The sequence below is a fragment of the Musa acuminata genome, chromosome BXJ3-4, assembly GCF_036884655.1.
Source record: "Musa acuminata AAA Group cultivar baxijiao chromosome BXJ3-4, Cavendish_Baxijiao_AAA, whole genome shotgun sequence".
Classification (NCBI taxonomy): Eukaryota; Viridiplantae; Streptophyta; class Magnoliopsida; order Zingiberales; family Musaceae; genus Musa; species Musa acuminata.
Genome location: NC_088352.1, coordinates 47,887,025 through 47,905,859, shown reverse-complemented (window position 1 = coordinate 47,905,859; position 18,835 = coordinate 47,887,025). Strand labels below are relative to the sequence as shown.

At 35.8% G+C, this 18,835-nt stretch overlaps 1 protein-coding gene, 1 long non-coding RNA gene and 1 pseudogene across 2 annotated transcripts; 2 read left to right on the top strand and 1 right to left on the bottom strand.

Moving 5' to 3' along the window:
* Positions 1 to 527: 527 nt before the first annotated feature.
* LOC135636487 (phosphatidylinositol 4-phosphate 5-kinase 10-like) lies at positions 528 to 4,210 on the top strand. The gene is made up of 4 exons (XM_065148177.1): positions 528 to 673; positions 1,155 to 1,317; positions 1,957 to 2,067; positions 4,040 to 4,210. Exons 1-4 carry the CDS (start codon positions 528 to 530, stop codon positions 4,208 to 4,210), a joined length of 591 nt encoding a protein of 196 aa, XP_065004249.1.
* Positions 4,211 to 4,698: 488 nt separating this feature from the next.
* On the top strand, positions 4,699 to 6,428 carry LOC135635994 (uncharacterized). The gene is made up of 3 exons (XR_010495776.1): positions 4,699 to 4,826; positions 5,542 to 5,650; positions 5,842 to 6,428. It is a non-coding gene; the product is annotated as an uncharacterized LOC135635994 (long non-coding RNA).
* A 6,504-nt stretch (positions 6,429 to 12,932) lies between these two features.
* Positions 12,933 to 17,787, bottom strand: LOC135586185 (uncharacterized; annotated as a pseudogene).
* Between the last annotated feature and the right edge of the window lie 1,048 nt (positions 17,788 to 18,835).

Sequence of the window (18,835 nt, the reverse complement as noted above, 5' to 3'; positions counted from 1 at the left end):
CATTTAATTTCTCTTCTATAGTTTTAGGGAAGAGGTTACGTACATGCTATACCACTCAATTTTCTCTTAGTTATAATTTTTGTCATATGACATTTGGCTTTCAAATTGGGATATACAGTATAATAGCAAATTGCTGTTGCGATTTCTGAAATTTAGATGTTCTCTTCCAACGGTAACTGTGCAGCCAGCAATCATGGAATGTAAACACTCTTGAATTTTATGTCACAAGTGATATATATATATATATATATATATATATATATATATATATATATATATATATATATAAACTGGAACTGATTATTCACAAAGCAACTGGCGAGTTGGAAAGCTGTTATCAGTTTAAGTCAAGGTTTCCTCTATATGCTTGCGCGATATTACTACTCTTTGTGCAAGCTGAACCTTTCCAGCCATATGATTTAATTCTCAATTTCCCTGTTTATTTTCGTAATAAAATTTGAATCTTGTGAAATCGTCTTTGTAGTGCACAGGTCATTAATTATATGTTGTTTGGCATATAGGAAAACATGGAGCAAAATCTGGTGCTGTCGGAGCAGGAACCTTCTTATCATGATTTTAATTCCACTTCGACTTTTTTGCTACGCTGCTCTATTGATTCTAAAGGCACACAAACTGAGTTTGAGTGGACAGATTACAGTACTGCTGTTTTCAGGTTCACAGTGACTCTTGCCAAAACCTTTTTTCTGAAGAGGGCATGCTAATCTTCTGTTCTGATTAAATAAATATTAGATATTAATGACTTCTTTCTTTGCAACAAATTGCAATCAGATATTGACAAAGTGCATTCAAGGATGTCCTGTGTTTATCATTGGTTTATAAGATTTTAAAGAATAAAAGAGTAGGCACAAAATACATCTTGTCTCCTTTTTAATGTGAACTTGTTAAATATAAGAGGTTATGGCATGTTAATTGCAGAATACAACTTTCACCATCGTTTTTCATTAGTCTATACTTGCCATTTGTATCTGCAAATTTAAAGAGAGATTGTACTATTGATGATATTTTCTTGGCTAGCTATGATTCTAAGAAACATTCTTTGTCATCTTAGGATATTGCATTACCATTTAGTTCACTGGGCTGTTTTGTCTCCACTGAATTTACTGTTCTACATACTCTTTTTGAACTTTTTGTAGGAAACTTCAAGAGTTTGATGATATTGATATTAATGGATACATCGATGTGATACGTGGTCATGAAACCTTAAGGCACCTTTCAAACAAAAAAAAGGTTTCTTCTCTCCATTTATCCAGTGATAATAGGTTTGCCTTAAAGATCATAAGCAAATCTCACATGAAGGTACTTTCATAGTCTCCTTTATGGTTCAGTTCCTTTCTCGGCTCATATTGGTTGCTTTATTTGATTTTCTCCGATCATTTGACTGTGTTATGTTTGCTGGAATAGTTGAACGTTGCTAATTTTGCTATTAAAACATTGAAATAACCTTTCAAAACAGCTTAGATGATGTAATGATTAGAAAAAAAGATATGTAACTTCATGATAGATATCTTGTGACAACTATGACAAGGAGTTGACTCAGCCACTCGACTAGCTGTAAATTGTGTTGTACTCATGTGAAATCTATGGTATATGATATGAGTAGATGGAGAGAAGAAAAAAAATAAATGCATTTAACTATTTATTTTTGTACTAGTAAACCTGAGTAGAGAACATTATTAAAACGTGATTAGGTACTAGTAAACCTGGTGAGAAGAACAAAATGCATTTATTTTTTGTTATGTTGCACTTGATCATATTTACCATTACTTAATAGCTGTTAATTATCTACACGATTCCTGCTATCTGGCACTTCTAGAGGGCCTTTTTATCAACATGTTTCTTGTTAACATAATGATTAGCCTTAATGCAAGGTTCATTTAGTACATCAAAAAATATATTGCACCTGCAGATATGATGTTTATATAATAATTCTTGCAGGCCCTTTTAGAACTACTGCCAAAATATTATCACCATGTGAAGAAGTACAATAACACTTTACTTGCAAAATTCTATGGGCTTCATGTTGTTCAGCCACAAGGTGGAAAAAAGGTAGAACATGATATATCTGAGTTAACTTCTGGTCTCATATGATGATAAGAGTGTTTGCTTATTTTTCGTATGAATTCATCAAATGTTTAAAACTGCAAATCAGTTGTTAAAGGTAGGAAAAGTCTTTATAAAGTTTTATGGTTTTTTTTACAGAAAATTTGATCCCGTTTAAATAAGTTGGATAGAGTTGATTTCTAATTTCTCATATAGCCTGAAAAACTGCAAATCAGATTTTTGGGGCTTGATTGCACCTATTACTGAAAATTGTTTTAGTTGTTGCTGACAAGTATATCAGCAATGACAGGAAAGACTTATTTATATCCTGAGAATTACATTTGAATTTGTTACACATGGGCCCTCCGTATAAAATCAACGAGTTAAACGTTTGACGATTAGACTTTACCTGCAACTTACGGCTTGCTATTCCTAAACCACCAATCTTTCTTTGAATTCACCCTAAGATGGATGGACTATTATATGAGAGAGAAGAAGAAAACAATAAGGAATATTTTTACAACTATCCATTCTATTGTCTCTTCTGATCTTACCCTTGCAAATTACAGGGCTCTCATAGGCAAGAATTTCCTTGTTGGAAGCATTATTTCTCCCTCACTGATTGCCAGACAGCCTGTTCATGTCATTATTCTTTGGAACACCATCAAGACGATACAGGCATGCCATTATAAAAAAGAGGATAAGAATAAAAAGAAAGAAAAGGCATGCATCCATTTTGTTAGGAGCTAACAAATCATTGCCATGCCATTATCAATAGTCAACATCAAAAAGTAATCTCTTATTGTAATTGACTAGCCTCAGCTTATTCTTTCACTCTGACCTTGGCATCGGCAAGAAACTCTATATCTCAGCGAGATCTCCCTTATTGTAAGTTCTCTCTCAGTAGTAGTTTTGACATTGTTGATAAAGGGGATCTAGAATTTTAATGTTTTGGATCTATATCAAATATACAAGAAGCAAATTTAAAACTGTCATGATCGGGAAATCTAGGATGCTGTTTGATCATCATGTACCCCTAGACTAGGAAAAGGATTTATGAGACAATTGTAAGCCTAGTTGTATTTTTGTAGGCCAAAGTGTCATGCAATTTGGAAAAAGAAGGTCTCTATATCATGTACAAGGATGTTGAAACGGGCATCTGTTGCTTATTAGAAAAAATGTTAAAGAAACAAATCATTGCAAGTTTGAGATAGCGTGATTACCAATAAGAGATATTGATTAAATTTGCACATCTCTAAAGAGACATGTAACCTGTGACTATAAAGTGAGACAATATAAAAAATTGAAGGTCACAATAGAGGCAGAGAAAGAGCAAAGAGATCTTAAATTTGAAACAGTAACATGCCATACATTTTTTTGTGCTAGTGTATTTAAGATCTTAAAGAGATCTTAAATTTACATCTTTTCCCTTTGGCTAAATAGTAATAGGGAAGAGGTGTCAGGGATTGGTGGAAGTGAGCAAACTTGAAAACTGTGCACATTTTTCTCTAGTTCTGTTTGTTGATGTTTTATGTACTAATTAGTTGACCAGATTGTCTTGTGGAGCCTTGTCATACCATATATACCTAATCATCTTATTGAAAAGCTGACTCAGTAGTTTGAATATGAGAAAGGACAAGTGTGGCAGTGCATCCAGTGTTTCACATAAACATTGAAAATATATTGTTAGACAATTTTTTATGTAGAACTTTTTTTAAAATTCGCCACTGTAGAGCTTCTCGATCCTACTGAAGGCAAGATGCAACAAATGAAAACCTTCTCCTTAGAGTGAACTAGGCGGTACAGTCAGAAATCTTTGTTGTATTATTGAAGTCTTTTCTATCTATATTCAAAGGGTTAAATTCTTTTTTTTTTTTTACACTAATGCTATACTAGGATATCGTTTCTATGCTTTATATATTTAGTGGTTGTTAAATAGTAGATCTAAGTTAATCATGTAACATGTTGCTCTTAACAGGTTCGCTTTGTGGTAATTGGAAATATTCTTCAGTCAGATTTAAAGATTCACAAGCATTTTGTTCTCAGAGATTCACCGAATAGCCACCATGTGCACAAAACGGGAGATGAGGAAGATCTTAATATGACTTTTCATTTACATACATCTCTTCGGCATAAACTTCTGACGTGAGTTTCTAAGTTTCTATGGCTTGAAAGATATCATTTCTTGACCAAATCATCTTTGTTAATCCTCTAGAGAACTTAAAATCTTCAATTTCATGATAAATTGGATTTTGTGTGGTTATTTGTATTTCTTCCACTGACAGATGCTAGTGATTCAGAAAGAAACATATTGTAATTCTGTGTAGTTAGGAAAAATTAATGAACTTTTACAATATATCTACCCATTTCTTATGTTCTTGTCGTGTTTGTTACCTTGGGTCAGACAGTGATGAGAATGCCACTCATGTGAGCTTTAGTATATAGGTCTGAGTCCTTTTATGATTATCAGGTTGATCATTGGATTGTATCTGTTTAAAGTCTTGTTATGATTTGGTAATATGTCATCAAGCAGGCATTTCGATAGCTTACTCTTGATGTGCTATAGTCAATCACCATTCTGCTATACTTGATGTTTCTTAGTTTGCTTACTCTTCAATTTCCTTGTTTCAGACAATTAAAGCATGACTGCAATTTTTTGGAAGAAGAGGGCATCATGCACTACTCTCTCCTTCTCGGAATGCATATTTGTTCTGCACCTTTTGAGGCTATTCTTCAGGTTCACCACTCTTCGGCAAATTCAGCAGGTAAAAACATGTTGAATGTTGTCTTTCAATAATAAAAACTATTTAACTTGGGGAACAGGCTTCAATAGTCTCTAGGTGCCTCGGTCCTCTTGATATGACCAGATATCATAGTCCAATGTGGGAGGTCTTGGATGTCTTTTTTTTCTTAAAGATATGCATTGTCATTAGGGTTAAATTCACATGCATATCGTGATGATATCAGGTTTGGTTGAGTTCAGGTACCAACCATGCAGCACAGGATCCAAACCAAACGATGGACAGGAAATTGAACAGAGGCCCTATCCAGTTATATCGGATTAGGATCATATCTAAAATTGAACAGAGGCCCTATCCAGTTAATGGTTGGTGCATCATTTTTACGTGGTCGATATATCTCGGGTTCAAATCCATGTTAGAAAAAAGAATCTTACATGTAGTTTAATTAAATTGAAGGATTTATATATTTTTTAGTTCAATCTGTGTATGAGTTAGTATAGAGGACTTATTTTCAAACGCACCAAAGAATATGAAGGTTGGATATGGAGGACATAATGGATGAAAAAAATGCAATGAGGAAATGAAACTATATTGGTAAATAATAATAGGAATTTTTTACTAAATCAGATTTTTTGGTTACATTTCTTTACAAATTTCCATGTCATGCAAAATAATATTGGCGTTGGTATTTTTGAACGGGGGAATTATTACTAAGAAGTGCAGTGCATATTCCGTGCAGGCACAGATGATTGCGACAAGAGTTCAGATGGAGCTGAATCAGAGCACAGCCATGCAGATCAAAGTTTTCCATCAGATGGCGACGACTCATCCTCATCCTCTCCTACAGAGTAAAATACCTTTCTCTCATTCTTGCAGTTAGTGGGAACACATCGATAGGTTCTCCGATTAGAACCAATATAGATTGTCGATTATCTTCTAGTTTATTTCTTCTTTGTCCATTGTACAACATATGCTCCATCGATGATGTGCCGTATTGATCAAATGGCGTTGTAATGCAGAAACTGATCTTTGGTTGCAGAACTGAAGGTATACTCGGTGTCAGGATGGCAGCCCGGGCGGTTGGCTCTCGGAAAAAGGAAAGCAATTTGGCACCACCAACTCATGCCACGGGAAAAAATCAACTCAACAATGTGTTCCTCTTCTTGGGGGTAATCGACATCCTTCAACCTTACAGCATGCTTAAGCACATGGAACACGTTATAAAGTCTCTGCACGCAGACTCTCCGTCGGTCTCGGGATTAAATCCCAGAGCGTACTCGAACCATTTTCAGGAGTATCTCTCGAAAATATTTCCAGAAAATTTTGATGTCTCTGATGCCAACATGCTTTAGAACAACTATTTGAGGCTCACCTGCAATGGAACAGCTTTTACTTTTGACTACAAAAGCTGTCATCGGACGTGGAAAAACTTTACTTACTGTAAGAAACTATTTATGCAAATGTAAACTATTTATGAACATATGGAACAGTTAGCAAAGCTTTGCATGAGTTCGATTGTTGGAACACAAGTTTGGCATTCATCTTATCATGTCTTTGTTATTAGGTAAATAAAGTGTGCAAGATTTATGTCAAGGAATCTTTTTGATACAAATATGGCTAGAAATCAAGCCATTTAAGATTTAGTTTACTGTTGATTATTTTTTTTTTCTTTCAGGCTGCTCGATTTAGATCTCGGCATTAGATGATCTATCTACTCATGTAATCAAAATAATGTTTGAGCTTTTAGAAATGGAACAAATTCACCATTAATATTGGAATTAAAGATTACAATTCTTCCAATATATATAGAAATCCAAAAAAAATTCTCAAAGAATAATAAAAATGGAAAAAGAAGAAAAGAAGAAAACATAAATTGCTGATCGCACGAATCTCAATCTTTATCCCAACAGGAATCACACATCTCTCTACTCCAAAGTACAAAACCCTAATAGTCTGTGTCGGTGAAAGCAACTCTTTTGTGCCACTTTGTTGTGTCCGATTACGTTTCCCAATAAGAAAAAGAAAGTACAGACTCTGCTTCGTTACGTGCAAACCACAGAGTAGAAATCTATTATTGAAAGATAAAAAGAAATAAATAAAAATTCATTGTTGAAAAGTAACCGATTATTATTATTATACGATAATTGAAATAAAAACATACAACAATAATAATAAGACTTAATTATCTAAAATAGATTAATTTTTTTGACCTTTTTTTAAATCCCAACTTAAGAGATAGAACATATTAGATTTTTATTTTTTTTTAAATTTAGTAAAAAATTATTTTGGATGATCACATAATAAATATATTCACAGGAATGAATATTAAAGTAAGTAAAAAATAATCCCAAGAGATTTCATTTTAAGAAAACAATTATAGGATTCTGAACTTTTTATCTTTATCTTACATTTTACTTCAGCAAAACAATCTTCACCTCCTCCGAATAATAATCCCCCTCTCTCTCTCTCTCTCTCTCTCTCTCTCTCTCTCTCTCTCTCTCTATGTGTGTGTATGAGAGTCTCTCTCTCTCTCTCTCTGTATGTGTGTATGAGAGTATCTCGATGGATGGCTACGAAGGAAACAACTACTGGGCGCGAGTGCAGTCGAGTGTGATAAAGTGTCGCCCAGCTTTTGCCTTGGGAAAAGGTGGTAAAAGGACAGCATGGAGAGGTGGCTTCGCAGAACGGGCCAAAGTGGCTTTCATGCACCCCACGTTGCTTGGAACTCCAAGTGCTCCACCGGGGAGGCGAAGCATGAAACCAGACATCCGTTTCCAATGCGAGACTGGGAAGATTTGAGGCTTCCTGATCTCTCTTTTTTATTGCCATCCACCTCCCACGGCATCGGGAAAGGAAGCCGCGAGTGCCAGCTTAATCACTTAGGGTTAGGGTTTCATCATCTATCTATCTGCTGCTCTGAAGAAGACGATGACTGATACACATCTCAGAGTAGCCAACGGACCATGCATGGCGTGCTTCAACAACGTCAAGGAGGAGATGTCTTCAAGGCCAACAAACAACGTACGTACGCACTGGAACTCGGAGATCCAATCGAAGCAGCTTCTCTTCAAGAACTAACTAGTCAAGCAAAATATACAGACGACACCTCGTGCTTGATTCGTCACAACTCAGTATCAGGAATAGCAACACCAGATGACATTTGGAAGAACAGCATCAAAAGGTAGATAGAGGTGGCTGGCTGATCCATAAACAACTGCGGCTACTAAGATCTTGGAACTGAAACTTTTAACATGTTATGAATTATCTGTGGTACGAACAAATCGGGAACAGCCAGACACAACTCGTTGCCTTGCACAAGAAATGCATTCATGTAAAATTAGGATCATGGAGGCACACATGATCCTCAGGAAGAACAGCTAAACTTGATTGCTGTTATAGCTGAAGTGAAGGTGTAATAGATACGAGGAACCAGAAATCTAACACTAGATCAAGGAGTAGATTTGAGAAGCAAACTCGGGTGAGAAGTGGTCGGTACCACAAAGAGTTCCTTCTGCATAGGAGTAATACAGTCGAGTGAGGATCGAAGAAGCACTTTCACTTCACAAACAGAAACAAGGAAGAATTACTGACCAAATGCATTCATCAAAGGGCGTTCGACAATTGCGGCCGTGCGTAATGAATGCACTCATTATATGTCAAGCTCATTTATCCTTATACAAAGCTTTCCGTGAGGGACATACATAGCAGATGCGTCCTTCCTCTTTGGCAAATACATGGAGAGGTTCCGAAAAATAGGCTTTTCATAAGCAATATGGAGATAGAATGGGGTTGCAGTGCTCTAACCATTTATCTACCTTCATCCAAAAATGTAGACATGACAATCCATGAAACTCGGGAATAGAGACAACAAAGCAGGAATATTTATAGAAATAATTTACGAGTGTGAGTTAGACAACTACAAAGTAGAATACATCCTCGCAATCTTAATGGCTAAGAACACAAGAAAAACAAAATTCACATGCAGATGGTGTGCGGTTGTCTTTATTTCTAGCAAGAAAAGCTAAAACTCCCAACAAGAATGATTAATATATATTATGCATATATATATATATATATATATATATATATATATATAATATTCATTCTTAGTGCATAATAATAATTTTTTGTTGAAGATAACTCATGGACTAAATCTGCATCGAAGAACACATGTTATCCTGAACACACAACTCTCATGGCAGGGCTACAAGAACTTGACGCAATAAAGAGAAAGCTCAAATGATCCTTGTGTTCCAATTAAGCTGGTGGTCCTAGGGTTTTTTACATGCACCATAGAGAGAGAGAGAGAGAGAGAGAGAGAGAGAGAGAGAAGATAGCCTGCATGAAAAAGGACTGGCCTGCATGAAAAAGGACTGTATGTGAATCACAATATAGTCGATGGTTGCCACAGAACACAAGGACCACATCGAGCTCCATATTGATGTCAAAAACAATTTCAACAATGGAAATATGAATCCCTGATCTATACTGGAACAATTGGATGAACTCATCACTCGCTACTTGTATTCCCAGAGCTGGAATAGTCATTGTTTGTGAAGGAAACCAAAGTCCTTTTAGGTCTATGGCAAGCCAACTGTTTGGTTTCAGAAAATACTTGGAACCCTAAACTACAAAATGCTTCCTAAAACTTTCATCGTTTGGATTGTGAACATCCTAATAAGTAGTGAAAATACATCTACAAAATGTGTGGCTGTCTATCGAAAGATCCACCGATAAATAGATCATCGACTTACCCCAAACCTTCTCCCAAGAGAGATCAAGTAACATCAAACACAGCAAGTCAACCGATGGATAACCAGTTTCGTTACTGCAAGGGGAGGGGGAATGGGGGGTAGTAGAGAAGGGAGCTCCCTTCAGTCCAAGCAAAGGCAGCATGGGATCCGACTCACCTCCCGCATCATTCACTCATGTGCCCGGCAAAGCCATCGTCCCTTTTACCGGGCATGTGGATGAATGAGTCGGCAGCTAATCACATCCCATGGCCACCCAAGAGTGGACTGAAGGAAGCTCTCTTTGCAGATCCCATGGCAACCACAGAATCCAGGGAGGGAACCAACTTCACAAGAGAAGAAGCGATGGGAACCTAAAGAGGATGGAAGTGCAGGGCCACAACCACTGTCGGTGAAGAAAGCTGCAAGTCGCAAGGCCAGTAAAGGGGTGGGAAGGGGGGAGGAGAAGGGTGGAGACAGGGACACGAGACAAGAGACCTTTTCCCCAGCAGCTAGCTCACATTGCTCCACCGTGGCGATGTGTCGAGTCGCAAGACATGGGCGAGCTCTTTAAATAGCTAAGAATTTGGTTGACATCACATCGGGCAATAAAATAGCACCATAAAATACACAATGTTTACATTTCTTTGAGGCCTATAAATTATCACTGCAATTACATTTGGATTCAAAATCTCAAATCATCATTAGTCCTTAATGTTTTCTTCTGTTTTTTTAGCCATTTATTATTCCTTGCTTTACAAATAATAATTAATATAATTCAATTTATTTAGATATGGGCATTCCATAGTGACTATATGGTTTTGTTGTATCCACATATAATAAATATTATTTAATAGAAAATAATTGAATGAGTATGAAGTGCCGGCAGAGACCGGTGAAATCCATTTCTATCATTGCCGGCACCGTCGATCGGAGAAAGGATCGACGAAGAGACAAATCGAGACAAGTGGCGAAACTGTTCCACGTTGGTTCAGGTGATGCTACTGGATTTTACTGAAAAAGATTAACGTGGACGAGCATGAGAGGATCAGTCGTCTTCCGAGTTTGCAGCTCACTTTGATTCCACCTGTCTGCCACAGTTGTTGGCTGGGAGCATCGGTTCCTCCTGTGCTCGTCGTCACAGGTTTAATAGTTGTCTATGTTCTCTTCCACGCTGGGGTGTCGGATCCCCCCCTACTAAAACCACTGATGCATCCAACAACACCGATGCCAAGTGGCAATGCTATGGGGTGGGTGGCACGGGGGAATATTTCCTATCAATGACATGGCGACACTTTTGACGCTGTATCAGCCTAATCTTGCTGTGACCTAAATAAATAGTTCACCCATCATCTTATCATCCAATCTTAAATGCTACTATTCATTCCCCTCGATAATCCATCATGAGACATCTTTCTATTAGCTTTCAGAGGCTATAAAAGCCAAAGAATAATCATGTTATAGAATAATCATTGGCTAGACCTCCTACTTATTATACTAAACTTTATATGAACTTTAATGATATTTTTGGGCCTGAATCATGTATCAAATTAGGGTGATTTCGAATTTTGTTTGTATCTTAACCATCATGTTCCGTGCATGTTCAGTAGATCAGAATATATATATATATATATATATATATATATATATATATATATATATATTCTCTTTCGGATTTTTTCTGAATGGTACTTTAGAAAAAAAAATAAACCATCACCCCTTATTTCTAATATTTCAAAAATATTTCTTAAAAAAGTATCATTTCTTCCGCTTAAATCCAAAAATTTTTACAACAATTGTTTAGTGTTTTGTGGATCGATTTTTATACATAAAATACTGTATACTATTTTATTTTAAAAACATCATATAGTATTTTTAATGTCCCAGTATTTTTGAAACAAAAACACAATATAGACAATATTTATGGATAAAAATAATCTAAGTTGACGAAAAAAGACTTTGAATTTGTATGGAAAAACAATATGAATAATTGTGGGGGTATTTTTAAATTTGTTAAAATTAGAGATGGTGGTTTTAAAATTTTTAAAAAGTTATCATCTGAAAATTTGTTAAAATTTTATATATATATATATATATATATATATATATATATATATATATATATATATATATATATATATATATATATATATGTATCTCTCTCTCTCTCTCTCTCTCTCTCTCTCGTGGTGATACAGTAGTTAGAATCCGGGCAGGAAACAGACCTGACACGCATCAACAGCCTTCTCACTGTTGCGTCCAAAGGTCACACAGCTCGGAAAACCAAGTCTCAGCTCGTATTTCCACGTACCCCTTCGCACTCCGGCCACGGCCAAACCCTCACCCGGTCCGATCACCCGTCAATCGTCGTCCGGTTTAGCCAAAGGTTGCGTGCATGATGAAGAACGAAGGGGACAAGAACTTACACGGTTGAGGGGGCAGCTATGCACTAGCCTTCACAGGGAAAGGACGAGGTGTTCTTCTTAAGATCACATCAGACCATCAATGGCGGGGGAGACTCGTTGAGAAAAGCAGCAGTTCTTTTCCTGCTTTGATCTCTACGCTTTTGGATCATATCAGATTCTCGGTGAAGCCTCTGCCAATAGTCATTTCAACGCAAAAAGCCAAAGAAAGAGAGGGAGAGAGGAGGGGGGAACTGACCATGTTGCGCACTCCACGTCCAAGCCAACCTTGTCAACCTCATCGTGGCTTCCCCATGAATAAGACTATTAATATGATCATGTATCGAATGCCCATATGACTGTTGCACTCTGATTTATGATTGAGGCTTTGAGATAGGCAGCTCTGAGAGTCCGATCTCGATGCTCGTAGCTTCCTCGATGTTGGTAGATTTTATTCCTTTTGGCAAATTACATACATGTCCCTGCAAAATAGAGAACCCTGAGGTCAGTTTACCAATAGAATAATATCCACAGTGTACAAAAGTTTCTTTATTTCCTTACTGAATATAATGATTTTGAGAGTTCGGTTCTAAATGAAAAATTGTGTTCTTAATCATCGCAATTGCCTTATGTACCTGAAAGATTTATCTTCACGATGCACGTTCCTTGTCTGGAGATCCGAATCCTTCGACAGGTGGTCTGACAGAAGCACTTTGGGGCAGGTGATGCAACAGAAGAGCTTCTCATCCAATAAATCTAATAGCAGCAGCTTTGGAGCTCTGAAGCTACTATACATGTCTCTCTTCGTTGTCATGCTTCCACATCAACAAGAAATCTCACACCGCTCCCTATAAAGAATGCAACAGAAAAACAAACAAAAAGACTGTGTTAGTGCATTAAATCACCTGCGGCAAATCGGCTGTGTCTACCTCTCCATGTTGGACAAACATATCCGATGGTGGCATAGGCGAAGAGATCAAATCTATATCTGTCACTGGTTGCCGAATCAATCACACTGCCAACCTAGCTAGATTGAATTCATAATCAAATACACCAACGTTATCAGAAACAATCCACAAGTCGAAAGCCTAAAAGCTCAACACCAACACCACAATTGAACAACAGAACGTCGACCAGAACTTTAAGATACATGGTCGTAATATACTGCAAGTGCAAATTTGTGCTTTCTGCATGATATTGAGTACGAGAATTATGATCTCGACTATATCGTGTATCACTGAGAGGCGTTAAGAAAGTGTGCCACAGCCTTGTCAGTATCATTAGTGTACATAGCCAGTGCCTCAGCCACAATTTTTTTTTTAGGAGAATCCCATCTCATGGCGAATACTATATCCTTCTACAAAATCTCTCGCCTGAAAAAGGATAAAGAACAATATGATTTCAGTTTATATATGCATCCTGAACATAACATGTAAAACACCTTACCGATGTCAGCTCTAGCTACCCATCTACTGTATTTAGTTCCTACGTTTAGGTTTAATTGAACAATGTACCACTCTGATGATTATGCACTCAACCACTAGAACAGATTTGAGAGAAATGCAGCATGGACAAGAAACACAGACACAACGAAGAACAATAAATAGGGCATGGGAGATTATGATGGAATTTTGATGTGAGAAATTAGTTTGCCCATGTAAACAAAATCTTCCTCAATTTCCTGTATAACTTTGGAGAAGAGACATTGTAAAGGAGACTGTATCGACATACCTTCACTGGATTGTCTCCACGATTCAATACAGCAAGTGATACAGCTTCAGGTCCAAGCCCTGAGGCAACATAGCTATCTATACTGGATCTCCTGCTGATGCCTTCAAAAAATTACACAAATAAATGAGTAATTCGATCTCTTTGTTAAATATAATGTGGGTTAAGAAGTTGACTAAAATAATAGCAATTAATGGATGGGTACAAAAGGTAAAACAGTTCAACAAGGGATCCAACCACATTAAGGTTTGGGTACAATATTTTTAACCTTCATCACAGAAAAAGAGTTAAATAAGGCAATCGTAATGAAACCAATGTTCTGGGGATAATAATCAACATGCTAGTGGTCAAGGTATATCACAACACATCCATTGCACCACTTATCAGGTTCTTATTATGATATCCACAAAAGGCAATGTTCAGAATAAAAATTCATAAATAAACATGGAGGTGTAAGCAAATATCGGCAACATGATGAGATCATATTAAAAAAAATACTTTTATAATCCGATACCATTAAAGATCATTTTAATATTTTATAACCAATTTTAATGATATTCCTTAGATCCATAACTAAATAATATTTAGCATCAAACAAAGTTCTTACTGTACCATTGAAGAGGAGGAAGATGATGCAGATGCAGACTTTGAGGGCTGGTTTTCCAATGTCATTCTGCACTAATTCTGACTCTCTTTCTCAGCCTCAGCTAGTATTTGTCTCTCAAACCCAACATCAAATTGGAACTTGCTTCGAGGAACCTCTGGCATTTGTGGTGCTAATTGAGCCCGTAAAGTCGGTTGTTAATCAGAGATACAAATACTAGTAGAAAAATGCAATGATGTGAAATTTTTAATCAATGAAAAACAACACAGGAAATTTATATGAAAGAACTTTAACTTATAATACTAGGTCGGTTTTAAAATCAATTGTTATTACTCGGCCCGATGGGATAACTGATATATTAACAATAGTAGACCCATCAGTCAATTTAAATTTTTGCCCACTTCGGATGTGTGTTGCTTGAATACAAAACTAAGTTTGGTGGTTTGATAACGTAATTACAGCATGATAACTGAGAAATCAAATAGGCCCATTTACTAAACTAATATGGTTACATAATTACTTTTAATCAAATAATTTCATTTACTTGTTTGATTTCTCTGCTGTTCAAAAAATACAGATTCGACTACAATTGATCTTCCTCAACCCCCTCACTGCTTGAGCCGAACAGGGATCTCTCTTCCTTACTATTTTCTGTTCACTGATCCTGATGTATATGCAGGTACTGATTTTTGCATTACTGATTCACAGGGCACTATCATTCTAGAGGGCAGCAACGTGCACCAGGCTTCAAGACGTCTTCAGGCATAATGCTGGGCTATATGGGATGGACTTAAGAAAGCTTCCCAGATAAGCTTGATTAATATCACCATAAAATCTGATTGTCTAGAAGCTGTGATGATTTGTGGCAAAAGCAAATCTAAGCCCCTTCCATAGCATTTGAAAAATATTTGTAATAATATACTTCAGATGGCTGAGAGTTTAAATGTTTTGTGCTTTGAACATGTACACGGGGAGGGGAATTTTGCAGCCCACAACCTTGCCATTCGGGCAGGGCATTTTTGTTCTCATCCAGCCTCGGAGGAGAATTCTGTGTGGGGACTGATACAGTCCCAGTTACTTAAAAAAAGCTCAGTTTTCCTTAAAAAGAAAAAACTACAATTGATCTCAACATTTGTGCAGGTTAGCAAATATTTTATTCATTTTGACAAAGCGACCTCAGTATAAGCAAAATTAATGATGCAGAAAACCCTCCCGAAAAGAAAACGCACACGCATACACAAAACACTTAACTACTCACTGGTGCTGATACTCTGGCTTTGCTACCGAGTCCTGAAGCCAAAAGATTAAAAACTCTTAATGATGTAAAATCTGTTGTCAATGATCTTTAATGTTCCAAGAGAACAGAAATGATGGCAGAAACAATTCCAGGTGTGTAAAAAATTGAAGTTAGAGATATGGATAATCTAATTGGTAACAGTAGCTTCAATGTGTATAAGATTTTGGATCAGTAGAAACACTGTGACAGCCAATTATAAGAAAGCACATGCTATTAGCATCCAGAAACAAAAAGGAAATAATAGAATAAGTGGAACAAAGGAATATCATTTTACGATGATGGATATACATTCTAAACACATTTCTTTTTTTGATAGTTGCTATGCATATCTTGCAGAGAGATGATAACGATTATCTGACAATGGATGTAAATTTTTAATTCTAAATAAGAAGCAAAAGTAGCACATTTGGTCACCCTGCTGTGTTGGATGAATGAAATCTGTCTTGTTCTTCAACCACTCCGTTGACCTCCTCCTTTCATGTAGGTTTCAGACGCACTTAATTAGTGCGAAACCTTTTGACATGGTGTCCAACGGAGCCGATTAAGGACATAATCGAATTCCATCAATCCAATTAGTGAGCTACCAGATTGGATCTCATCAAGAAGATATGATCCTTGGAATTCACAACCTAAGTAAACATTTTTTTAATAAAAAAACTAGAACTCTTAATGAAATAGTCTAGTGAATCATATCTTAACCCCTCTCTTACACACCCATGAGTAACCTCTCTCCCTCTCTCTCTCTCTCTCTCTCGTTCTCTCTCTCTCTCTCTCTCTCTCTCTCTTTATATATATATAATAGAAATCTAAATCAACTCAAGATATATATATATATATATATATATATATATATACATACATATATATATACATATATATATATACATACATATATATATACATACATATATATATACATATATATATATACATACATATATATATACATATATATATATACATACATATATATATACATATATATATATACATACATATATATATACATATATATATATACATACATATATATATACATATATATATATACATACATATATATATACATATATATATATACATACATATATATATACATATATATATATACATACATATATATATACATATATATATATACATACATATATATATACATATATATATATATACATACATATATATATATATATATGTATATATATGTATATATATATAATAGAAATCTAAATCAACTCAAGATACATATATGTATACATACATATATATATATGTATATATATGTATATATATATAATAGAAATCTAAATCAACTCAAGATTATATATATGCATACATATATATATGTATGTATATATATGTATGTATATGTATGTATATATATGTATATATATATATATATATAATAGAAATCTAAATATATATACATACATATATACATATATACATACATATATACATATATACATATATATACACACATATATATACCACTCATCACTTAAAATGATTCTAAACTTACAATCTATAATTGAAATCTAAATCAACTCAAGATTTTACAATTCTAACACTACGTTAATTTTACAGTTATAAAAATTTGGGAACTTTTGATACAACCGAAATGACTAATTAAACAACTTTTGAGTTTTCCTTTTTAATTCTTTTTCTCCAAACTTATGAATGCCCTGTCTGTTTGAATAATATGCATGCACACATGCGCACACATAAACTCGCGCTCATGCACGCATGCACACGCACGTGTGCGCGCAGACAGGTGGCCTATCATTGCAATTGCAGTCAGATCGATCAGTGGCAATACCAATTTACAACTTTCGTCTTTCCTCGTAGTCCTTCAAAGAGGATGATTGAAATCAGAGTTACGTCTCATATCAGGGAAACGATTTCTATAAAGAAATCAATTGTAAGCACTATTCTCTTAGTAAAATCGATCCGACGAGAAATCAGCCACAACAACGAAGAAGAATCAACCAATTAAGCGTGAATATCACAACAATAATGTCCGACCATCAGCAAAAGCTCATCATCAATCGAATCATGCTACTAGGGTTTTTAGAGCGGCAGAAAAAGGACATTTACCGGAGGATGAGAGAGGAGGAGCAGGCGAGGAAGGATGGAGGTTAGAAACCTCGCGGTCTGGCTGAGGAGCGACAGACCCGACCCTGCGGTACGGGGCGGCGGCGTCGGAGCGGAAGTCGCAATACATCATGAGGAAAGAAGCGGGGACGAGAAGGGGCTGACGCCAACTCCGCCTACAGGTCGAACAAACCCACCCTTCTTATGATGATTTATTGATGCGTATATTTCTTTAAATAGACTAGCAATTGTGATTTGGAAAATTTATGTAAATAATTATTGATTTTAGTATTTATCCCCTTAAAATTGGTTTTAATATAAATAATTAAACTTGAAAATTACATGTATATATGTATATATTTATATATAGTTAAAGTCAGAGACACACTATCCATTAAAAACTTTATTGACTCAAGAAAAATAAAAAAATATTAAAAAAAAAATTTTAAACAGTTTATAGTAAAGAGTACTAAAGACATAAATTTTCTACATCAAACAACAACAACAACCAAGATAAAGTTGACACTCTGATGAACTAATGGAGTTCAGCACTCATTTGTTTCCACAGACAACCACAGCAAGCAGTCCCTCTGCATCTATCTACTCATCATCTGCCAAATTCGAGGATCATACATGAAACTTACGATCCATTTTAAGCTTTGTCAATCTTACTGACTAATACAACTCAGGTGCAAAGCTTTGTTCATTTTGAGCCCCAGTAGAAGCTATACACTGAGAGATTGAAAGGTGTGATACAAAAAGCAGACCAAGAGATTGAAAGAAGTGTACAAAGGAGTGAGCATGTTAGAGATTTTGGAATAAGGAGAAAGGTAAAAATCCCAAACTTGCGGAATTCTTTGGCAAATCACAAACCCCTAAATTGAGAGAAGGTGGAGGTCACATGAAAGTAAGGTTACAAAAATTTCCAGTAACCTTGTATGAATATACTGGGTGTTGCTCCACAAGCAGAGTTTGGAGTAAACCTTATCCAAGGCTCCTGTCCATGTCTGGGTGACTGATGGCCTTTGGTGCATCAACAATCTCATGGAGTGTTTCCTAGGCAAAGGCAAGAATCCAAACCATCATCAACACAATGTAGGGGGCATGGCAGGATATGATTGGTTTACTGGCCTATCCAATACTTGATTGCCAAGTTCAAAACCACTGCTTGACTTTCA

Coding starts and splice junctions, on each gene's coding strand:
- LOC135636487 (XM_065148177.1), top strand. CDS start 528: ATGGAGCAAAATCTGGTGCTGTCGGAGCAGGAACCTTCTTATCATGAT. Junction 674..1,154: donor TACAGTACTGCTGTTTTCAG/GTTCACAGTGAC, acceptor AACTTTTTGTAG/GAAACTTCAAGAGTTTGATG. Junction 1,318..1,956: donor TAAGCAAATCTCACATGAAG/GTACTTTCATAG, acceptor TAATTCTTGCAG/GCCCTTTTAGAACTACTGCC.